Below are 20,347 nucleotides of genomic sequence, written 5' to 3'. Positions count from 1 at the left end.
ACAATAAACTTCACTGTAAATTCTGTATACTCAATAGATTTTTACAGAATTATTTCATTGATTTTTCCCAATTACATACTCAAAACCAACCAATCTTTGCAAATCAACCAGCTTGACAAATGTAGTTTAACTTAACACTATGTAGTTGAATTTAGCACTCAGATGCACAATTGGAGTCAGATGTTTTAATACTTTCAATAACTTACAAAAAATTTTGAAAAAGAAAACAGGTAAAGATATGCAAGACTTGAATAACATTATGAACCAAATTGATCTAATTGAAATTTTTAGAATATTCCATCCAACATCTACAGAATACTCATTCTTTCTAGTATCACACAAAACATGAAAGGGAATAATGAAGATCAATGAAATAGAAACCAAAAAAATAAAATGTAAAGTATCAATGAAACCCAACCTGGCTACTTAAGAATATCACAAAATTGATACATGTTTCATTGTCTGCCCACCATCCAAAGTAAAATCATCTTCCATCACCATACATTAGGTCCCCTTTCCCCATTATTAACCTCCAACCCCCTTCTCTTTGGCAACAACCACACTATTGTCTGTGCCAATGAGTTTCAGTTTTGTGTCCCACATGTGAGTGAAATCATATGGTTCTTAACTTACTCTGACTGATTTATTTTGCTTTGTATAATATTTTCAAGGTCCATACATGTTGTCTCAAATGGCAGTATGGGTAGCAGCATGGTGTAGCACCATGCTGACGTACACAGGTAAACATCTCTCAGGAGACTGAGTACCTACCTCCCTAGGATTCAAAAATTCTCATTACCTAACGTTCCCATTTTGTTGACACACACCACTTCTGGTATCTTTATGTCAGGGTTGACTAGTTCAGAACAATTGATTCATGAATAAAGAGGTATGCCCGCATAGCTACAGAAATCTCTGGATTTTGAGAATAGTTCTAATATGGATTGCATACACATTATTCAATCATTAATTCGTGTTTTAATTCATCAAGTAAAATTGAATTAGAATCTGTGTTAAGCACTAGGAATGGTGCAGTAGGAGACAGACCAAATGCTAACCTATCTACACATACTGCTTATGTAACCTTGGGCAAGTTCCATACCCCCTCAGTACCTCAATTTCATCATTTTCAAAATGAGGTTCTTAACAGAACCTACTGAAAGCATTTTGGGGCACAGCTTAAAGGCTAATTAGATCTTTGGTACAATATAAATAATAATGAATGTGACAATAATAAACCTCATTACATTTTCTTATAAAATTTATTATTGTTGTTATTGCTTTGTTATGTTTCTTCCTTCCAATATATTTCCTTTCTATATCATATCTTCTAAAACTACAGTTTGGTAAACAGAAAAGTTATCTAATTATTATTTTTGAAAGCTGAGCTTGATAAAGGCTATAATGTAACAATTTTCTAGAATAATTATTTAATCTTACAAAAAAATGTTCTTATTTTTTTTTATTTTTTCTACATCTGATTATATTTAAAGATTCAAATGGAACTTTTACCATACAACATTGTGCATTAAAAAGGTTTGGCATTGTGTTGTGCAAATTTAAGTCAAAAAGGAGCAAATAGAATCACTTTAGACTAAAGGCAAATGGAAATGAATTTCAATGAATTGCCCACAAGTATTGTATTTTTCTGCTTAATTTTTACTATAAACAGAAACCAAGCCATATTTAGAAAATGATTGTATTCTAACTCAATAATAAATTTTCCACTGGCAAAATTAGCAAGCAGATTTTTATGAATATTAAGTTTTCAAAAATACTATGTGACAATAACTTATTTAATCCTCCCAAATGAATTGCTTCCACAATGAAGTAAACTAAGTATTTATCATTATTACACATTCTTATGACGTTAAAAAAACAACTGACTCTGTGTTAAGTAAGTAATCAAAAATGTATAACAGGGAATTATAAAAGCTGTGATTAAAATCTAAGATTGTTAAGTAATAAAAAGCAAATTAATTGCAGATATAAGTTTGCAATTTTAATGGAGAACTATGCTGTCTCTTTTTGTTACTACATGCTTCATTGTTCTTTTTGCAGAATAAGAACACTACAAATGCATTTACAATCATATCAGGAGTTGACATCTATGATAACTTTTACCTTCAGACCTAAGAATTTAGAGTTAAGACATCAATTAGAGAATTCATTCTTCTGGGACTTAGGGATGACACAGAGTTACAAGCTGTGACATTCTTCTTTTTGCTGTCCACCTACTTATTGAGTATCACTGACCATCTTCATGTTAACACTATCAAATGCTAGTTTGAAGAATCCCATGTATTTCTTCCTCAAGAAATTCTCTGTCTTAGAAGTTTCATTCAAAACAGTCTGTATTCTCAGGTTTTTGGTCAGCATCACTACAGGAGATACAACCATTTTCTATAAGACTTGTGTGACACAAGCATTTTTTTATCTTTGTGGGTTCTACTGAGTTTTTTCTTCTGTCCTATGATCACTATGTGGCAATTTGCAAAACTCTACATTACACAACTATCATGAGTAACAAAGTCTGCAACTCCTGGCTGGCTGGTTTCCTCATTACCTGTCTTCTGTGATTATGGGACTCCAACTGGGTTTCTGTGACTTGAGCATTATTGACCACTTCACTTGTGACTCTTCTCCTTTGCAGCTGATGGTTCACGAGGCCCCGCCCCCAGATCACCTGCCCAGTTCAGGCCATCACATGGCCGTGCCCCCTGATCAGGTGCCCACTTCGGGCCAATCACGGGCCCCACCCCCTGACCAGGTGGTCACTTCAGGCCATCAGGAGGCCCCACCCTGATCATATGCCCACTTCAGGCTCCCAGATCAAGTGCCCGCTTCCGGGCATCATTGGCCCTGCACACTAATCAGCTGCCCACTTCCAGCCATCAGGAGGCCTGAACGTGATAACATGCCCACTTTGGTCTCCAGATTAGGTGCCCACTTCCGGCTTATCAAGAACCCCCCCTCCTCCCTGAATTGGAACCCTTGGTTGCCTACAGCCTGTAAATCCTTTACCTGTGACCTCTGGGTAAGCACCCTCACCTGTGGCCATTTGCCATGATGGATTCCATCCTTCTTACCAAACCCCTGCAGCCCCAGGGTCCTCAAACCAATCTGAAAGGGGAAGTGTGTTGACTCCTTATGAAGAGGGGTGCACACATTAGGTGGGAACTCAGCTCTACTCTCAAATGTACACGAGGCCCTGCACCCAGATCACCTACCCTCTTCAGGCCATCAGGAGGCCAGAACCTGATCACATGCCCACTTCTAGCCCCAAAATTAGGTGCCCACTTCCAGCCATCACAGGCTCTGCCCCCAGATCAGTTGCCCACTTACAGCCTACCACGGGCCCCGCCCACGGATCAGTTGGGCACTTCCGGCCATCACAGGCCCTGCCCCGTGATAGGTGCCCACTTCCAACCCTTCTGCACTCACCAGCCAAGAGCCCAGCTTCTGGCTTAGCAGCGCTCCCCTTGTGGGAGCGCACTGACCACTAGGGGGCAGCTCCTGCATTTACCATCTGCCCCCAGTGGTCAGTGAACATCATAGCAACCAGTCATTTTGCTGGTCATTCTGCTGTTCTGTCAATTTGCATATTAGGGTTTTATTATATAGGATGGGTAAGTAGGTACACAGGAGAGAAGTAAAGAGAGGAGAATAAGAGGGTAAGAAAATTGATCAATAGGAAATTATCTAAAGAAGTTGATTTTCATATTCTAAGTCAATAAATGTAGACATATGAAAATCATTATAAATCTTTCCAAAAGAATTATTTTTATGCTTTAAAGTGAAATGCTATGTTTTTATTGATTTTTAGAGAGAGAAGAAGGGAAAGGAGAGAGAGAGAGAAGCATTGATGTGAGAGCAGAACATCAATCGGCTGCTTCCTTCATGCCCCCTATTGTGGATCCAGCCAGCAACCCAGGCATGTTCCCTGACCGAGAATCAAATTGACATCCTCTTGGTGCATGGGATGATGTCCAACCAACTGAGCTACACCAGCCAGGGCAAAGTAAAATACTATTTTGAAGTATTGTGAAACAATAACGCTTTGATTGCAAATATGATGTGTCATGAGAAATATATCAGACATATTTTGGAAGTCATGTTTTTAGAGGGTTTCAAAAGGTATACTCATATTTAATATCACATTATAATATTTCAAAAATACTTTTCTTTTGACCATAGGAAAAATTATACATATGTAATGATCACACAAAATACATTTGTGCCATAACATTTTTTAATTACATGGAATTACTGTCACATTATTGTGTTGTGATGATAGAAAACAAAGTTATTTTCATTGGTGAATAATCATCTTGAAAGTTGACTCTGACAAGCATAAAGTTAAATAGTCACTTAGAATATAAGTTTATTAATATTATTGTTAATTTGAACTTCATTAACTCATATTCCCAAGGGTCATTCCTCAAATTCTGGATACTACAGAATGCTCTCAACAGGGTGGTAATTATTCATGGACTATTGAGTCCCTTGGTATCAAAATAACAAGTGACGATTGACTGAAGAAAAAGTTATAATCATAAAAGCTACTGATCACAAAATCTCAGTAGCAATCAAGCAATAAGAAAATTTTGGAAACCCTTATTTTGTCTTAAATGTAAAAATAATAAGTCAGTTAGAGAAATACAAGTATCACATGATTTCACTCATATGTGGAATCTAATGAATAAAATAAACTGATGAACAAAAGAGATACAGAGACATAGAAGCACCAAAAAGACTGTTGAATCTCAGAGGGCAGGCAGGCGAGGGGAGGTCAGTGGAAAGAGACCAGCCAAAGAACTTGTATGCATATGTGCATAACCCATGGACACAGACAATAGTGTGGTGAAGGCCTGGGGTGGGGGCAGGGGTGGGCTAGAAGGGGTCAACAGTGGGGGAAAGGGGACATATGTAATACTTTCAACAATAAAGATTTAATTTAAAAAAATAAAAATACTCAGAAGGAAAAGTGAGCAAAAAATTAGATAATTAGAATAGAAACATAGAACACAAATTATTTTTTACTGTCGATCATATTTCTGCCTTGATCATAACCAGACTTCCTGCACTTAATTAAGTTCCTTTAAGGAAGAATAGAACAGATGTTATAACATTTTTCTAAGATAGTTTACTCACTTGAGTTTCTATAAGAAGTAAACCCCCTTTTTTTATTTAGAAGCAACTTTGTAACTCATGAGTGATGATAGCATGTTTCAGTTCTCTATAACTACATTTTATATTATCCATTTTTTTCATAATTACTTACTTCTAATTCATATAATGCTCAGGGAAATGTTTTAATATAGTCTTTTAATGATTCTATCTTCAACCCCTCCTTACATATATATATAAAAGCCTAATATGCAAAGTGTCACCTTGGCAGTTCTACTGACACGGATTTCGATTGCTTGCTATGACATGCCCTGACCATCAGGGGGCGGCACAGAATGAAGGAAAGCCCTGGCCAGCAGCCAGCATCCACTAGGAACCCTACCCTTGCACGAATTCCTTGCACTGGGCCTCTAGTTAAAATATAATGGTGAATAGACAGGGGAGGAATTGCCTAAGAGCACAGGAAGAATGTCAGTTTTTGCTTTGAATAAGGATTTGAGTGGGATAGCCAAATGAAATTAATTTTCATTTGAAATAACATTTAGAGAATACTGAATAAAGCATGGTTTGCTTTCTTTCTTTATGTGGCCAAACATACTATTAAACAAACTCCTCATGAAAGAATTACTGTTACAGACTATGCATTAGTTAGGAACTATGTGAATAGATTTTATAGCATATTCAATTGCTTAAATTTTGCTCCTTTTATTTTTACTAAGGAGATTATTTAAAAGCATTAAATATTTCTTAAGAAATTCATTGATTTATAAAGTTGAGTGATCTGATGATTTTCTAAGTTAAAGAGGCTGAGTACTCTTAGATAAGAGCAATATGCAGTCTGAATGAGGCAAAACTTTATATTATTAACCATGTTACAAGGAAGTGGGGAAGAAAAAGGTCCTAATATATGGTGATGGGAGAAGATTTGACTTTGGGTGGTGGGCACACCATGCAATACACAGTTCTTGTAACATAGAAACCCATACCTGAAACTTATATGATCATGTTGACCGATGTCACCCCAACAACTTTAATTTAAACAAAAACCCTGTTCTCACATGACACCTTAACTTCTCCATTGGGGGACCTTACTCATAATAAGAGTTATCACCAGAAATAAGTATTTATGTCCTGTCTGTATGTCAGGACAAGCCTCTACTTCCTGAACTGCTCTTCTTATGCTTTGAGCTTCCCTCTGAAGGCCCAACCCCTGCCCCATTCCTTAATTCAAAATGGCACCTGTACCTCACTGTACCTTTCTGTCTGCAAACCTCTCAAGCATGGAACATTCCTGTATATACAAAATTAAATCTGTTTTCCCCCATTAATCTGTCTCAAATAAATTTGACTAATAGACCACCAATGGAGCCTTTGTAGGGCAGAGGAAAATTCTTCTTTCCCAATAGATTCAATATTCCTATACTTCACTATTTAATAAAGGAAGAGAAAAAAGAAAAACCATTAAAATAGTATCAATAAATTCCCCAGAGGTACTTAGATATAGACATATACATAAATGTATACACATATACATTTATACATGCAAATACTTGCACTTCAATATATACTATAATATATATAAATTTATAGACACACAAAATGCGCGCGTGCGCGCGCGCGCGCGCGCGTGTGTGTGTGTGTGTGTGTGTGTGTGTGTGTGAGTTCAAATAAATGCAATCTTTATATAAAGTTTTGGGAGCTGCAGGAGTACATGCATGTATTTTTTAGATGAGTTGAAGGTTATAATACAATGGGTCTTTAGCTTCTCGATAAAGAGAGGAAACTCTCATCTACATATACTGTGAGTCACATATTGGCACTACTATAATAACCACACAGTGACATTTAACATTAAAAATTATCATTCTCAATTTCAGAAACTTCCTAAAACTGCTTCTAAGCACCAAGTTGGGTTTTTTGTTTTTTTTTATAATAAAGGAGAATCACTGAAGGATTTTAGTACGTAGAAAAATAACTCTGGTTGCAATGCCCTAGGGCAGAATGAGGGAAGATTAGGGTTTTGCAATAGTCCAAACAAAGAATGGTAAGATCCAATACTAAGATGTTAGTATTGAGGATGAAAAAGTAAACACAAGAAGACATTTTCAAGAAATTTGAAATTTACTTGAGGTGAGAGTAGGGCAAAAATTGCAAGTTTTTGGCTAAAAATAAAGCAATGACATTCACGAATCTGGTTTAAGAGACATAATTCATTGTGAGTGTTTTCAGAAGATGGGGAATGTCAGTAGATAGATGGTACAGAGAAGCAATGAGAAAAGGCCAAATGCTGCAAGGACAGTTTTAGGATGAGGTAGTAATAAGAAATAAACTACATGCAGGAATTTTGAATTACATTATGACATCAGGTGAGAAATATGGAATGAATTTAAATACATAAAATTATCTCTTCTAATACCAGTCCTTAGCCATACTTGGGGTTGAATGTATTATTCTCCAAAGACTGACTCCCAGGCAGCCTGTCTGCACATTTGAGAATGTCATTATATTCACCCTTGAGCTGCCTTAACAGAGAATACTTTGAATTAATATGGATGGCTTGGTATAAAATGGCAGGTATTTTAAAATTAATCGGGAAAGTGGGAAGTGGAGAGAAGAGGCTGTCAGGGAAGAAAGGTCTGTCTTCAGAGCTGCCCCATTTCGTAGGCCGCTGCTTCCTGATTTCTTTAAAATATTTAGCAAATGATTCATCTCTTCCAAAATGAAATGAATCTTCTAAAAGCACACTGAAATCAGTGTCCAGCCTGGAGGTTTGATTCAACATATAAATTACATAATCTGGACACATCATAAGCCTTGGAACAATATTATATAGTCAATTCCATAACCATGTAAGGGACAGTATTACTCATGCAATAGCATTGAAAAAGTTTTGTTTTTATTTTGATAACAACAACCAAGAAAACCTTAGGCCAAAGTATGAACTAACTAACCCAAACTGCATTAACATGGATCACAATAAGTTCCGTGTATTAAACGCTAACAATGCAAAAAGCATTTAAAATTGCACAATCACTATATTGTATTCTTATTTATTATTCACAATCATCTTATTATCAATGCAATATTCCAAGTAAAATCAGTTTGCCTTTCCTGTTTCCCATGTTCCCCAACCACCAACCATGTGATAAAATGATGTTCCTATGATCACACAGTATTGCAAAGACTTTGAGAGGACAGGGACTCTAGTAGAATTAAATTTCAAAAGATGTCACGCTTGTAAGGGGAAGAGCTGGAACTCAAAGTCAGTTTTCTACACAAAAAGGATTCACACACATTCATAAGTGAAAAACACTACAGCTTTTAATTAATTCTATCTAAAAATAATCTGAGAATAAACTCTGTGACTTATTTCAAAGTTTAATTTAACATTTTTATTAAAACATAAGTAGATCCAAAATTAGATAATCTGGATATGTTAGAAATATTGACATTTATAATAAAACTCTCACATCCCAATGTTTTGCTTTTTATTGTTAAATGTGTTCCACATAGAGTAAAGCATATGAAGTCAATGATATCAATTTAAAATAACCCCCCAAAAATACATACATCTACTTCCCAGGTTAATGTACCAAAACCATCAATAACATAGAAACCCTCAGCTTTTGTCTCAAAACATGTTGATCTCAAAAGACACATCAAATATACTGGCACTGCTTTTCACACCATCAAGATTAACTCTTTGTTTTTGTTTTGTTTTCTGGTCAGGTTTAGTGAAGTAAACATTGCAAACAATAAATTTCAGATATATACTTTTATAGATCTCAACAAATGTATGCAATTGTGCATACACAAGCATACTAAAAGATATATATATATATACTAGAAGATATATATATATATATCTTCTGTGGATGAAGGGTAGGGGTTGACTACAAAAGAGAATAAGGAAAATTTTTGGACTGATGGATATATATATATATATATCCATCAGTCCAAAAATTTTCCTTATTCTCTTTTGTAGTCAATATCCATCAGTCCAAAAATTTTCCTTATTCTCTTTTGTAGTCAACCCCTACCCTTCATCCACAGACCTTGAATAATCTACTGATCTAGGGTGTGTGTGTGTGTGTGTGTGTGTGTGTGTGTGTGTTGTTGTTGTTTGTTAATATCGTAGAAAAGGAATCATATAGTATTTAGCTTTGTAGCTTCACTTTTCTCACTTTGCAAAATGTTTTTGAGATTCATTCATGTATTTGTATGTATGATTGGATTATTTCTCTTTTGCTCCATAGTATTTAATTGCATGGATACATGAAGTCACCAGTTAACAGAAATTATAAGTCTTTATGTCTCACATTTAGGTAGAAGATCTATATTCTTTGGTTCAGAATTTTGCTTACAGAAGGCCATAAAAAATAACAAACACAAATAAATGGGCTCAAATTCAAACAGGAAAGTTTAGATGGGCTCTAAGAATGTCTAAAGGCTATACAAGTCTTCAGGAGGAAAATGCATGAATGAATCTCAAAAACTTTTTGCAAAGTGAGAAAAGTAAAGCTCCAAAGCTAAATACTATATGATTCCTTTTCTACAATATTAACAAACAACACACACACACACACACCCTAGGACAATGGATCAGTGTCCTAAATAACAAGACATTCATAAATAAATGCATAAATAAGTGAGTAAAAATAAAAAGATAACCTGATTAAAATTTCCTCTGAAGTCTCTATCTGTGAAAGAATAGAATTCTTGTAGATACACAAAATGATGAAAAATCTTTCAATGAACATATATTTTAAAGGCTTAAAAGAAAGATCGGTAAAAAGAAAGTTCAGAAAAAAAATAAACTAAAATGGAATTACAACTCAAATAAATAAAAATCCAAAACTCTGATGTTGAATCAAAAGTTTAAAAACATTAAAAAACTCTATCAAACCCTGACCGGTTTGGCTCAGTGGATAGAGCATTGGCCTGCAGACTGAAGGATCCCAGGTTCGATTCCAGTCAAGGGCATGTACCTTGGTTGCAGACACATCCCCAGTAGGGGGTGTGCAAGAGGCAGCTGATCAATGTTTCTCTCTCATTGATGTTTCTAACTTTCTATCCCTCTCCCTTCCTCTCTGTAAAAAAAAAAATCAATAAAATAAATTTTTAAAAAGAACACATCAAAATTCAGAACAATTTTTAATGATGGAAAAGAATTTAATATATCTGGAAAAGAAATAATGAAAAGTTTAAAATGTGGAATTTTAGTATTATTATAGGATAGAAAATAAGCAATGGAAAAGAAGAGATAATGCATGTCTACTGGAAAAACAGATTGTATATGCAAGATATAATTACAAATTTAGATTTAAAAATAGATAATAGATAAAGATAGAGAGATATTATGTTAAACTATGATGAACAATGTGTAATAGTTATTAAAGATAAACATTATCAGATTGAGTTGAAAATGGTAATTTAAATGAACTATTGGTACCCTCAATTAAAATATAGAAAGCATTGCCTTGCAAGTAGTGAATACAGCTTATTGTTTACATTAACAAAATACATAAAACTTTTCAAAAATTTCTGACTAAAATTATTGAGAGATGATAATATAAATATTTTTTAAAATTAAAGATACCATAATTCTAGCCAGAGTTGGTACTTATTTATTTAACAAACATAGTGAGCACTACTCTGTGCCATATAGTGCACTAGGCTTTGAGACCAGTGTATTGAAGAAATCACAGCCCTTACATTCACTAAGCTTACATTGCACATGTGAAACCGATTATTAAATCACTGATATTTGTATGTGTATTTATATTTATATGTAAGTCTGTAGGGGTATGTGTATCATAGCAATTATATTTTTCTTAAAAATTAATCTAGATAAAGAGAGAATTATGAAGCTGGATTTCAATGAATTGAATTTAAAGCAATAAAATGCCATGCTTTTTGTCATCAGATTGTCTTAATGATGTTTGCATTATTAAAAGGACTTTTTGTAACTAATCTATATATATAACAGCTTTTGACCATTGGACCGTCCGACCGGTAGCAATGATGCGCAATGACCACCAGGGGGCAGATGCACTGACCATTAGCTATGATGCGCACTGACCACCAGGGGGCAGATATTCAATGCAGAAGCTGCTGAGTTGCAATGACTTGGCAACTGCAATTCTCAGGTGATGCACCTGGAACCATAGAGGGGGGAGCCCGATTCCGGAGTGCTTCCCCAAGAACCCCCCTCTCACAATCCGGAACCCCTCAGAGGATGTCGAGAGCCGGTTTTGCCCCAATCACGGGATGCCAGGCCTAGGGACCCCACCAGTGCACGAATACATGCACCAGGCCTCTAGTCTTTTAATGGTTATTTTCTGATAAAATATTTCTGGTTAGTCTTGGGTTCCTTGGTACTGGCAAATAGAACGTTCAATGGAAATTTTAATAAAATTTTACACAATATATATTTCAAAATTAGTATGTAAATTTCAAGTTGAAAGTTTTACATGGAAATTATAATTAACATACTAAATAGTTCTGTCATTTTCAATTTAAAGAATAGCTTTATCATTGCAAGAAATATTTTACATTCAATAATATTAAAGTAGTCAATCCTTTACTAAATATAAAGGCAATTTTTCAAAAAAATCTTTTGATATATATTGGTCATGGTATTATTCCAATACACAAATTCAATCACTTCAAATATATATATTGAATTTTGAATCAGGAGTTACACAAAATTTTCTCTATTTCTGAATTTAATTTGTTTAATCTATAGTCACACATTCAGAATAGAATGAATTATTTAGCAATCACTTTGAATAAAAACAACAAAAAATACTGAAAATATTCACTTTCTTTGAATTCCGCAAGGATTCTGTTTGCTGATGTGTTGTGAAAATTTTCTTTTGTATCATTCACCAAAAATGTAAGTCCAGAAAATACAGATATGTAATTCTAAGGACAAAGATAATTCAACTTTGGCATCTATAGAAAACATACTGAAAAGAAAATGTACCAGATTCCCATTGTCAAGTAGGAAAATATAGATAAAAATAATAGAACAATATTTGAACCTTGCTTGCTTTGTGTTTTTTTTCTATGTGAAAGAATCAATACTTAATGAGATTTTTCAGTTAAACTTATTTCATGAGTTTTTCTTTATATATTAGTCTTTCAATTTTTACTGTATTTTGGTGTAGTGCCTATCTACTAACTATATCGTGCCTAAAATGTATATTCAATATATTTTTACTAACAAATGAAATGTTTAAGTAGGTCATTCTTTATCCTTGTGGCCTTTTCCTTTTGCTATTTTCTGCTTCTTCACAAGTTTACATATAACTGGATTATGTTGCCTTGGCATTTATTCCAGTAAAAATAAAATAACACTTGCCTGGCCAGCATAGCTCAATTGCATCAACCTATGAACAGGAGGTTATGAATCAATTCCTGGTCAGGGCACCTGCCCAGTTTGTGGGCTGGATCTCCAGTAGGGAGCATGCAGGAGGCAGTTTTCAATGATTCTCTCATCATTGATGTTTCTATCTTTCTCACCCTCTACTTTCTTCTCTGAAATCAATAAAAATATATTTAAAAATTATTTGTCCATATACAAATGGGTTTATTTTGGGTTTCTCAATTCTGTTACATTGGTCTGTGTGTCTTTCTGCCAATACCATGCTGTTTTGATTATTGTATCTTGGTAATTCAGAGGGAATGTAATACCTCGGACTTTATTCTTTTTTTCTCAGGATTGCTTTGGCTATTTGGGGTCTTTTGTAGTTCCAGACCAATCTGATGATTTTTTTTTTGTCCTGTTTCTTTTTAAAATGTTATTGGGACTTTGATGGGGATTACATTAAATCCATATATTGCTTTGGGTAATATGACTGTTTTTAACTATATTGGTACTTCCAATCCATGAGCATGGGATATCTTTGCATTTCATTGTGTCTTTTTCAATCTCTTTTAATAATACTTTGTAGAAGTCAGCATATAGGTATTTCACACCCTTTATTTCTAGATGGTTTTTTTTCTTCATGCAATTGTAAAAGGAATTGCTTTTTTTGTTTGTTTGTTTTTTGAAATTTCATTGTTACTATATAGGAATGCATTGGATTTCTGTACATTGACTTTGTATCCTGAAACTTTACTGTATTTGTTTATTGTTTCTAATAGATTTTTTGTGGCGTGTTTAGGGTTTTCTAAATAAAATCATGTCATCTGCAAAAAGTGACACTTTAACTTCTTTTTCAATTTGGATGCCTTTTATTTTTTCTCTTGCTTTATTGCTCTGGCTAGGATTTCCAGGATTCTGGTCAATAAGAATGGGAAAGTGTACCTCCTTGTCTTGTTCCTTAGAGGAAGCTTTCACTTTTCACCTTTGAGTATATATTAGCTGAGGGTTTGTCATATATGGCTTTTATTAAGTTGAGGCACTTTCCTTCTATGCCCATGTTGTTGAGTGTTTTAATCATAAATGGATGATGCACCTGTTGATAAGATCATAGTATTTTTTCCTTTATCTTGTTAACGTGGTATATTACATTGATTGATTTGAGTCTGCCGAACCACCCTGGTGCCCCTGCAATGAACCCCACTTGATCTTGATGTATTCTTTAATGTTTTATTGCATTTGATTTACTAATAGTTTGTTTATTATTTTTGCATCTGTGTTAATCAGAGGAACTGGTCTCTTAAGGTTTCTGTGCGTGTGTTATCCTTGCCAGGTTTTGGTTTTGATGACATGGCCAAGCAGTTTAAGGTGCTGGGTTTAAACTCCTCATTGTTGTTTGTACTATACACGTCTCTGGTGTTTAATTTTTAAAAAATAATAATTTCCCAAGGATACCTAATTAAAGTTATTCAACTCAATTTAGAGTGTATTCATCAGTAGCATTCCTCTCTAGTGACATTTTAATTCCATTTCTTTGCAAGAATCCCCTGTGACTATTTTGAGGGAAAAAATAAAATAAAACCACTCTGTTTTCAAAACACTAGTTAGAAAACCAGGGTTCCTGCTGGAAGGTAAAGAAGGTAAAATATATATATATATATATATATATATATATATATATATATATATATATATATATATATATCATAAACCATCTTTCTTTTACTAAAGATACTAAGACCAAGTAAGATTTTTCTAGCATTTCAGGTTAAAATGTTATTTTTATGTAAATTTTGGAAAAGAAGAGCTAACTAAATGCCTGGCTTTGGATTGTGCAACTGGAGATAGTTCTTTATATTGTGAGAATTTCCTTTCTCATAAATGTTTACTCCTGTGCCATGAAGCTCACCTCTTTTCCATAGTTGTTATTTCTTAATGTTCACTCATGTGTTTGAGCCTTTTTCTTTTTTATTTATTTTTTATTATTTAAAGTATTACATATATTAGTACATATATCTCCTTTTTTTTCCCCATTGACCTTCCCCCAGTCTGCCCTCATCCCACCCCCCGCAGTGTCTTGTGTCCATTGATGTGCTTATATGCATGCATACAAGTCCTTTGGTTGATCTATTTCCCTCCCCCGCAACACACCCACTGTAATTTGACAGTCTTCCCACTGTAATTTGACAGTCTGTTCGGTGCTTTACTGCCTCTGTATCTATCTTTTTATTCATCAGGCTATAATGTTCTTTATTTTCCATAAATGAGTGAAATCATGTGGTATTTTTCTTTCATTGCCTGGCTTATTTCACTTAACATAATGCTCTACAGGTCCATCCATGCTGCTGCAAATGGTAAGAATTCCTTCTTTTTTTATAGCAGCATAGTATTCCATTGTGTAGATGTACCACAGTTTTCTAATCCACTCATCTGCTGATGGGCACTTAGGCTGTTTCCAAATCTTACCTATGGTGAATTGTGCTGCTATGAACATAGGGGTGCATATATCCTTTCTGATTGGTGTTTCTAGTTTCTTGGGATATATTCCTAGAAGTGAGATTACTGGGTAAAATGGGAGTTCCATTTTTAGTTTTTTGAGGAAACTCCATACTGTTCTCCACAGTGGTTGCACCAGTCTGCATTCCCAGCAGCAGTGCAGGAGGGTTCCTTTATCTCCACATCCTCACCAGCACTTGTCGTTTGTTAATTTGTTGATGGTTGCCATTCTGACAGGTATGAAATGGTACCGCGTTGTCGTTTTGATTTGCATCTCTCAGATAATTAGTAACTTTGAGCATGTTTTCATATGTCTCTTGGCCTTCCTTCTGTCTTCTTTCAAAAAGATTCTATTTAAGTCCATTGCCCATTTTTATATTGGATCATTTATCTTCCTTTTATTAAGTTGTATAAATTCCCTGCAGATGTTGGAGATTAAACCTTTATCAGTGATAACATTTGCAAATATGTTCTCCCATACAGTGGGCTTTCTTGTTGTTTTGTTGATCGTTTCTTTTGCTGTGCAAAAGCTTTTTATTTTGATGTAGTCCCATTTGTTTATTTTCTCTTTAGCTTCCATTGCCCTAGAGCAGTATCAGTGAAGAAATTGCTTCGGCATATGTCTGAGATTTCTCTGCCTGTGGACTCCTCTAGGATTTTTATTTGAGCCTTTTTCTTATGAACTAAGAGCTTTACTTAATTAACCAGCAAAATACAGAACTTTCTCACCTCTACCAATTTTACTGCTAAATATTTTCCTGAGCCCCCATTTTTCTTTTGCTTTTATATATTTAGTTTTTTAGATGGTGTTACCCACATTCCAAGAAAATATAGCCTCTGATTCTGCTGTGTCATCAGTTAAAAATTTAAGACAGGGCTCTATTTTCAGTCTTTCAGACTTAATATAGATTAACTACTTGAAACTACCCAAAAAGCTTTAGCCACAATGTCACCAACTCTTTCTTTTAAGTCTTTATTGTTTAAAGTATTACGTATGTCACCTTTTCCCTCCATTGACATCTCCCTGGCCCCTCCCAGCCCCCAGAACATACCCTCAGCACCCTAGTATCTGTGTCCATTGGTTATGCTTCTATGCATGCATACAAGTCCTTTAGTTCATCTCTTAACACCCCCTCCATACTTTCCCTCTGGGTTTGACACTCTGTTCCATGCTTCTCTGTCTCTGGATCTATTTTTGTTCATCAGTTTCCTTGATCACAAGTTGCAAGACTTCTTGAATACTCTGCTTACAGTCTGGATGTAGCACCTTCTACCAACAACTGGGACTATGTCACCTTTCTATCAGGGCTTCCTTACTTCAAGAACAGTTTTGTACTGGACTTATTCTTCCATATGTTCCATCTCACTCTATGCAACCAGGATCATCTCGCCAAGTTCCACCAACACACTATGTAAGTATGTTATTACATAATAAAATCAAAGGCAGAAACAAATTGTGAAATCTATGAAATGCTCCAAATTAAGCAACAAACACTGACAATTAAAGTAAGGCAACAGAGTGTTTGGGTTTCAGCAATCAAATTGCTACCACATGGGATTATATTATTGTAAGAATTTTTTCATTTCACACCTCATTTATTTTTTCCTATTTCTAATCAGCATATACAGTAACTAGGTCCCTTAACTTTGGCAGTTAGAATCTCTTCTAAAAAGCAATAGGTTATCATTTAATTCATAAAGAATAAATTTACATTCTGTTTGCTTATTTAGTAATATATATGTACTCATGTGTGTGTGTGTGTGTGTGTGTGTGTGTGTGTGTGTACTTTTGATGGTCCTGAGTCTTTTATTGTTATTAATTATCTATATAGGTAGGCCTGACATGAAACATCCTCAGAAAATTGTGGGGGAAAAACACTCTAAAAAATAAATTTTAAAATGTTTCATTTTCAAAGAATGATTATAACATGTGGTCATTGTAAAGTATTCTAATAAAACTAATATAATGTTTTGCATTTTATACCTAATTTTCATACACATATGAACAAATTTTTAAGAGAAAGTAAAACACATTTGATAAGAATGTTTTCATTTCTTTTAAATAGGTTTTTATTGATTTCAGAGAGGGAAAGAGAGAGAGAGAGAGAGAGAGAGAGAGAGAGAGAGAAGACAGAAACATCAATGATGAGAGAGAATCATTGATTGGCTGTCTATACCACTTACTGAGGATTGAGCTCTCAACCAGGGCAAGTGCCCTGACTGGGATTGGAACTGTGACCACCTGGTTCATGGGTCAATGCTCAACCACTTAGCCACACCAGCTGGTCAAATATATTTTTCTTGTACAGATGTGTTTATTAGACCTATCAAGTGACTCACTTAATATTAAATGGCTAGTGATCTACAAGGCAGATACTAACTATAACTTTCTCTGCCCTGGCTCACATATATTTTCAGAATTCTGTAAAACTTGGTAGCTAATTTATTGGCCCATTATATTAAACTAGAGGCCCGGTGCACGGAATTCGGTAGGATCGGGCCTAAACAGACAGTCGGACATCCCTCTCACAATCCAGGACTGCTGCCTTTCAACTGCTTGCCTGCCTGCCTTCCTGATTGCCCCTAACCACTTCTGCCTGCCAGCCTGATCACCCCTTAACCACTCCCCAACCAGCCAGATTAATGCCTAACTGCCCTCCCCTGCAGACCTGGTCACCCCTAACTGCCCTCCCCTGCAGGCCTGGGTCCCCCCCCAACAGCTCTTTCTTCAGGCCTGGTCACCCCCAACTTCCCTCCACTGCAGGCTTGATTGCCCCCAACAGCCCTCCCTTACAGGCCTGATCCCTCCCAATTGCCCTCTCCTGCTGGCCATCTTGTGGAAGCCATCTGGTGTCCACATGGGGGCAGCCAACTTGACCACATGGGGGCAGCAATCTTGTGTGTTGGAATGATGGTCAATTTGCATATTACTCTTTTATTAGATAGGATAGAGGCCTGGTGATTGTGTGGAGGCCGGCTGGTTTGCCCTGAAGGGTGTCCCAGATTGAGGTAGGGGTTCCCTTGGGGCATGGGACAGCCTGGGAGAAGGGCCTGTAGTGGTTTGCAGGCCAGCCACACCCCCAGCGACCCAAGTAGAGGCCCTGGTATTGGGTATTTGTTTATCTTCTATAATTGAAACTTTGTAGCCTTGAGCGGAGTCCAGGGCCAGCCAGGGTGGGTGGGAAGTTTGGCTTCCTCCATCACAGGGAGCAACCCAAGCCTCCTGCTCTCTCCAGCTCTGTGGTTTTTGCCATTTTTGTTGGGATTTATTTATCTTCTACAATTGAAACTTTGTAGCTTTGAGTGGAGGCCAAGGCCGGCCAGGTGGGCGGGAAGCTTGGCTTCCTTCATTGCCAGGGAAACCCAAGCCTCCTGCTTGCTCTGTGGTCACAGCCATCTTGGTTGGGTTAATTTGCATACTCGCTCCTGATTGGATGGTGGGCATGGCTTGTGGGCATAGCAGAGGTATGGTCAATTTGCATGTTTCTCTTTTATCAGTGTAAATACAGTATTTTTTAAGCCAGCAGAGGTGTTTTTTTTTTAAAAAAAAAATCCTGTACTCACTAAATCATTGTTTTCTGTTTGCATTTACAGGTGTGGAAGAAGTTAACAATAAGAAATGAAAAACCAAACATCTGTAAAAGAGTTCATTCTCCTGGGATTAACAGATGACCCAGAGTTAAATGTTTTAATTTTTCTATTTCTATTTTTCACATATATCCTGAGTATAACTGGAAACATGACAATTATCACCCTTACTTTGATAGATTCACACCTCAAAACACCCATGTATTTTTTCCTTAGGAATTTCGCTTTCCTAGAAATCTTATTTACAACAGTTTCTATTCCTAGATTCCTAGTCAGCATTGCAACAGGGGATATGACCATTTCTTATAATTCTTGCATGGCCCAGGAATTTTTCTTTCTTCTCCTTGGTTCATCAGAATTTTTCCTTTTGACTGCTATGTCCTATGATCGGTATGTGGCTATCTGTAAGCCACTGCACTACACAGTAATAATGAATAGCAGAATCTGCAACCTGCTTGTAATTAGTTCTTGGATGGCTGGATTTCTCATTATCTTCCCACCTGTGATCATGGGACTTCAACTGGATTTCTGTGACTCCAACATCATTGACCACTTTACCTGTGACTCTTCTCCCATACTACTGATCTCCTGCACAGACACAGCACTGCTAGAGCTCCTGGCCTTTTTTGTGGCGGTATTAACTCTTGTGGTAACCTTAACATTAGTGATTCTTTCCTATGTATTCATCCTTAAAATGATTCTGAGAATCCCCTCTGCTGAGCAAAGGAAAAAGGCCTTTTCCACTTGTTCCTCACACATGATTGTTGTCTCTATTTCTTATGGAAGTTGCATTTTCATGTATGTCAAAACTTCAGCAAAAGAAGGAGTGGCTTTGACCAAGGGTATAGCAGTGCTCAATACCTCTGTTGCCCCAATGCTAAATCCATTTATTTACTCCTTAAGAAACCAGCAGGTAAAGCAGTCCTTTAAGAACTTCATCAAGAAATGTTTCTCAAATAAATTTTCATCATAAATTTATGTCCTGAACTTTACTTAAATGAAACCGTATGCCTAATATAATATGAATATTGTTATATTTCTCCATCCACTGCTGTACTTCCTCTTTCTTCAACTTTTATTCTCTATTTATACCATTTTGACCTCACTTGGCTCAACTATGTTTTAAAATTTACATGCCCTGAAATTTTTCTGAGCATGATTAATTTGATGTTATATAGATGAGAATGACATTTTTTTTAAATGCCAAAATTTAGTTTAAAAGATCTTTACCTTTGGACACTAATCAATAGTTAAATAAAGTTGTCACCAAGGAATTCTAAAAATATATTTCTACCAGTAGATATGCACAGAGTATTAAAATAAGATTTTCTGGAGATAAAATCTCCTAAATTTAATGTCCTTATATTTTTTCTCATCTCTCCTATGATTTTTATATTATGAATGTTTATCTATGCTACTTGGGACATAGATGTTATCTCTTCAATGTCAATTCCATCCTTTAATATTATAACATATCTTGTTTAATGATTTTTTTGGAGCAAATTTCAAAGTTACCACAAGTGTGGTATTGATATTTCTGTTGGACCCCACTACTCTTACCAGAAAACATCTCTGATAAACTACATTGATGATTGCTCCATAGCCCATTACTTTCTTTTAATTTGTTTATGCTGAGCCTGGAGCACCTCTGAGGTTCCCTTGGGAATAACCTGGACTGTCTTTTGGTTTCTTAATATCCAATATCCTCTCTTTGACTTTTTTTGTAATTAAAACCATATGCTTTCCATCTCCCAGACAGTTCTT

The 20,347-nt window shown here is 35.6% G+C and overlaps 1 protein-coding gene and 1 pseudogene across 1 annotated transcript; both read left to right on the top strand.

Annotated features, from left to right (window-relative positions):
* The first annotated feature begins 679 nt into the window (after positions 1-679).
* On the top strand, positions 680-2,806 carry LOC129149718 (olfactory receptor 6C65-like; annotated as a pseudogene).
* A 15,808-nt stretch (positions 2,807-18,614) lies between these two features.
* On the top strand, positions 18,615-19,556 carry LOC129149717 (olfactory receptor 6C65-like). Its single transcript, XM_054718601.1, has one exon. It carries the CDS (start codon positions 18,615-18,617, stop codon positions 19,554-19,556), a length of 942 nt encoding a protein of 313 aa, XP_054574576.1.
* Positions 19,557-20,347: the final 791 nt, after the last annotated feature.

This window comes from Eptesicus fuscus, chromosome 7 (assembly GCF_027574615.1).
Source record: "Eptesicus fuscus isolate TK198812 chromosome 7, DD_ASM_mEF_20220401, whole genome shotgun sequence".
NCBI lineage: Eukaryota > Metazoa > Chordata > Mammalia > Chiroptera > Vespertilionidae > Eptesicus > Eptesicus fuscus.
Note: the sequence above shows the minus strand (reverse complement) of the source record. Positions and strands in the feature narration are given on the sequence as shown.

What these genes read in the sequence shown, in the direction of transcription:
- LOC129149717 (XM_054718601.1), top strand. Translation starts at nt 18,615, where the DNA reads ATGAAAAACCAAACATCTGTAAAAGAGTTCATTCTCCTGGGATTAACA.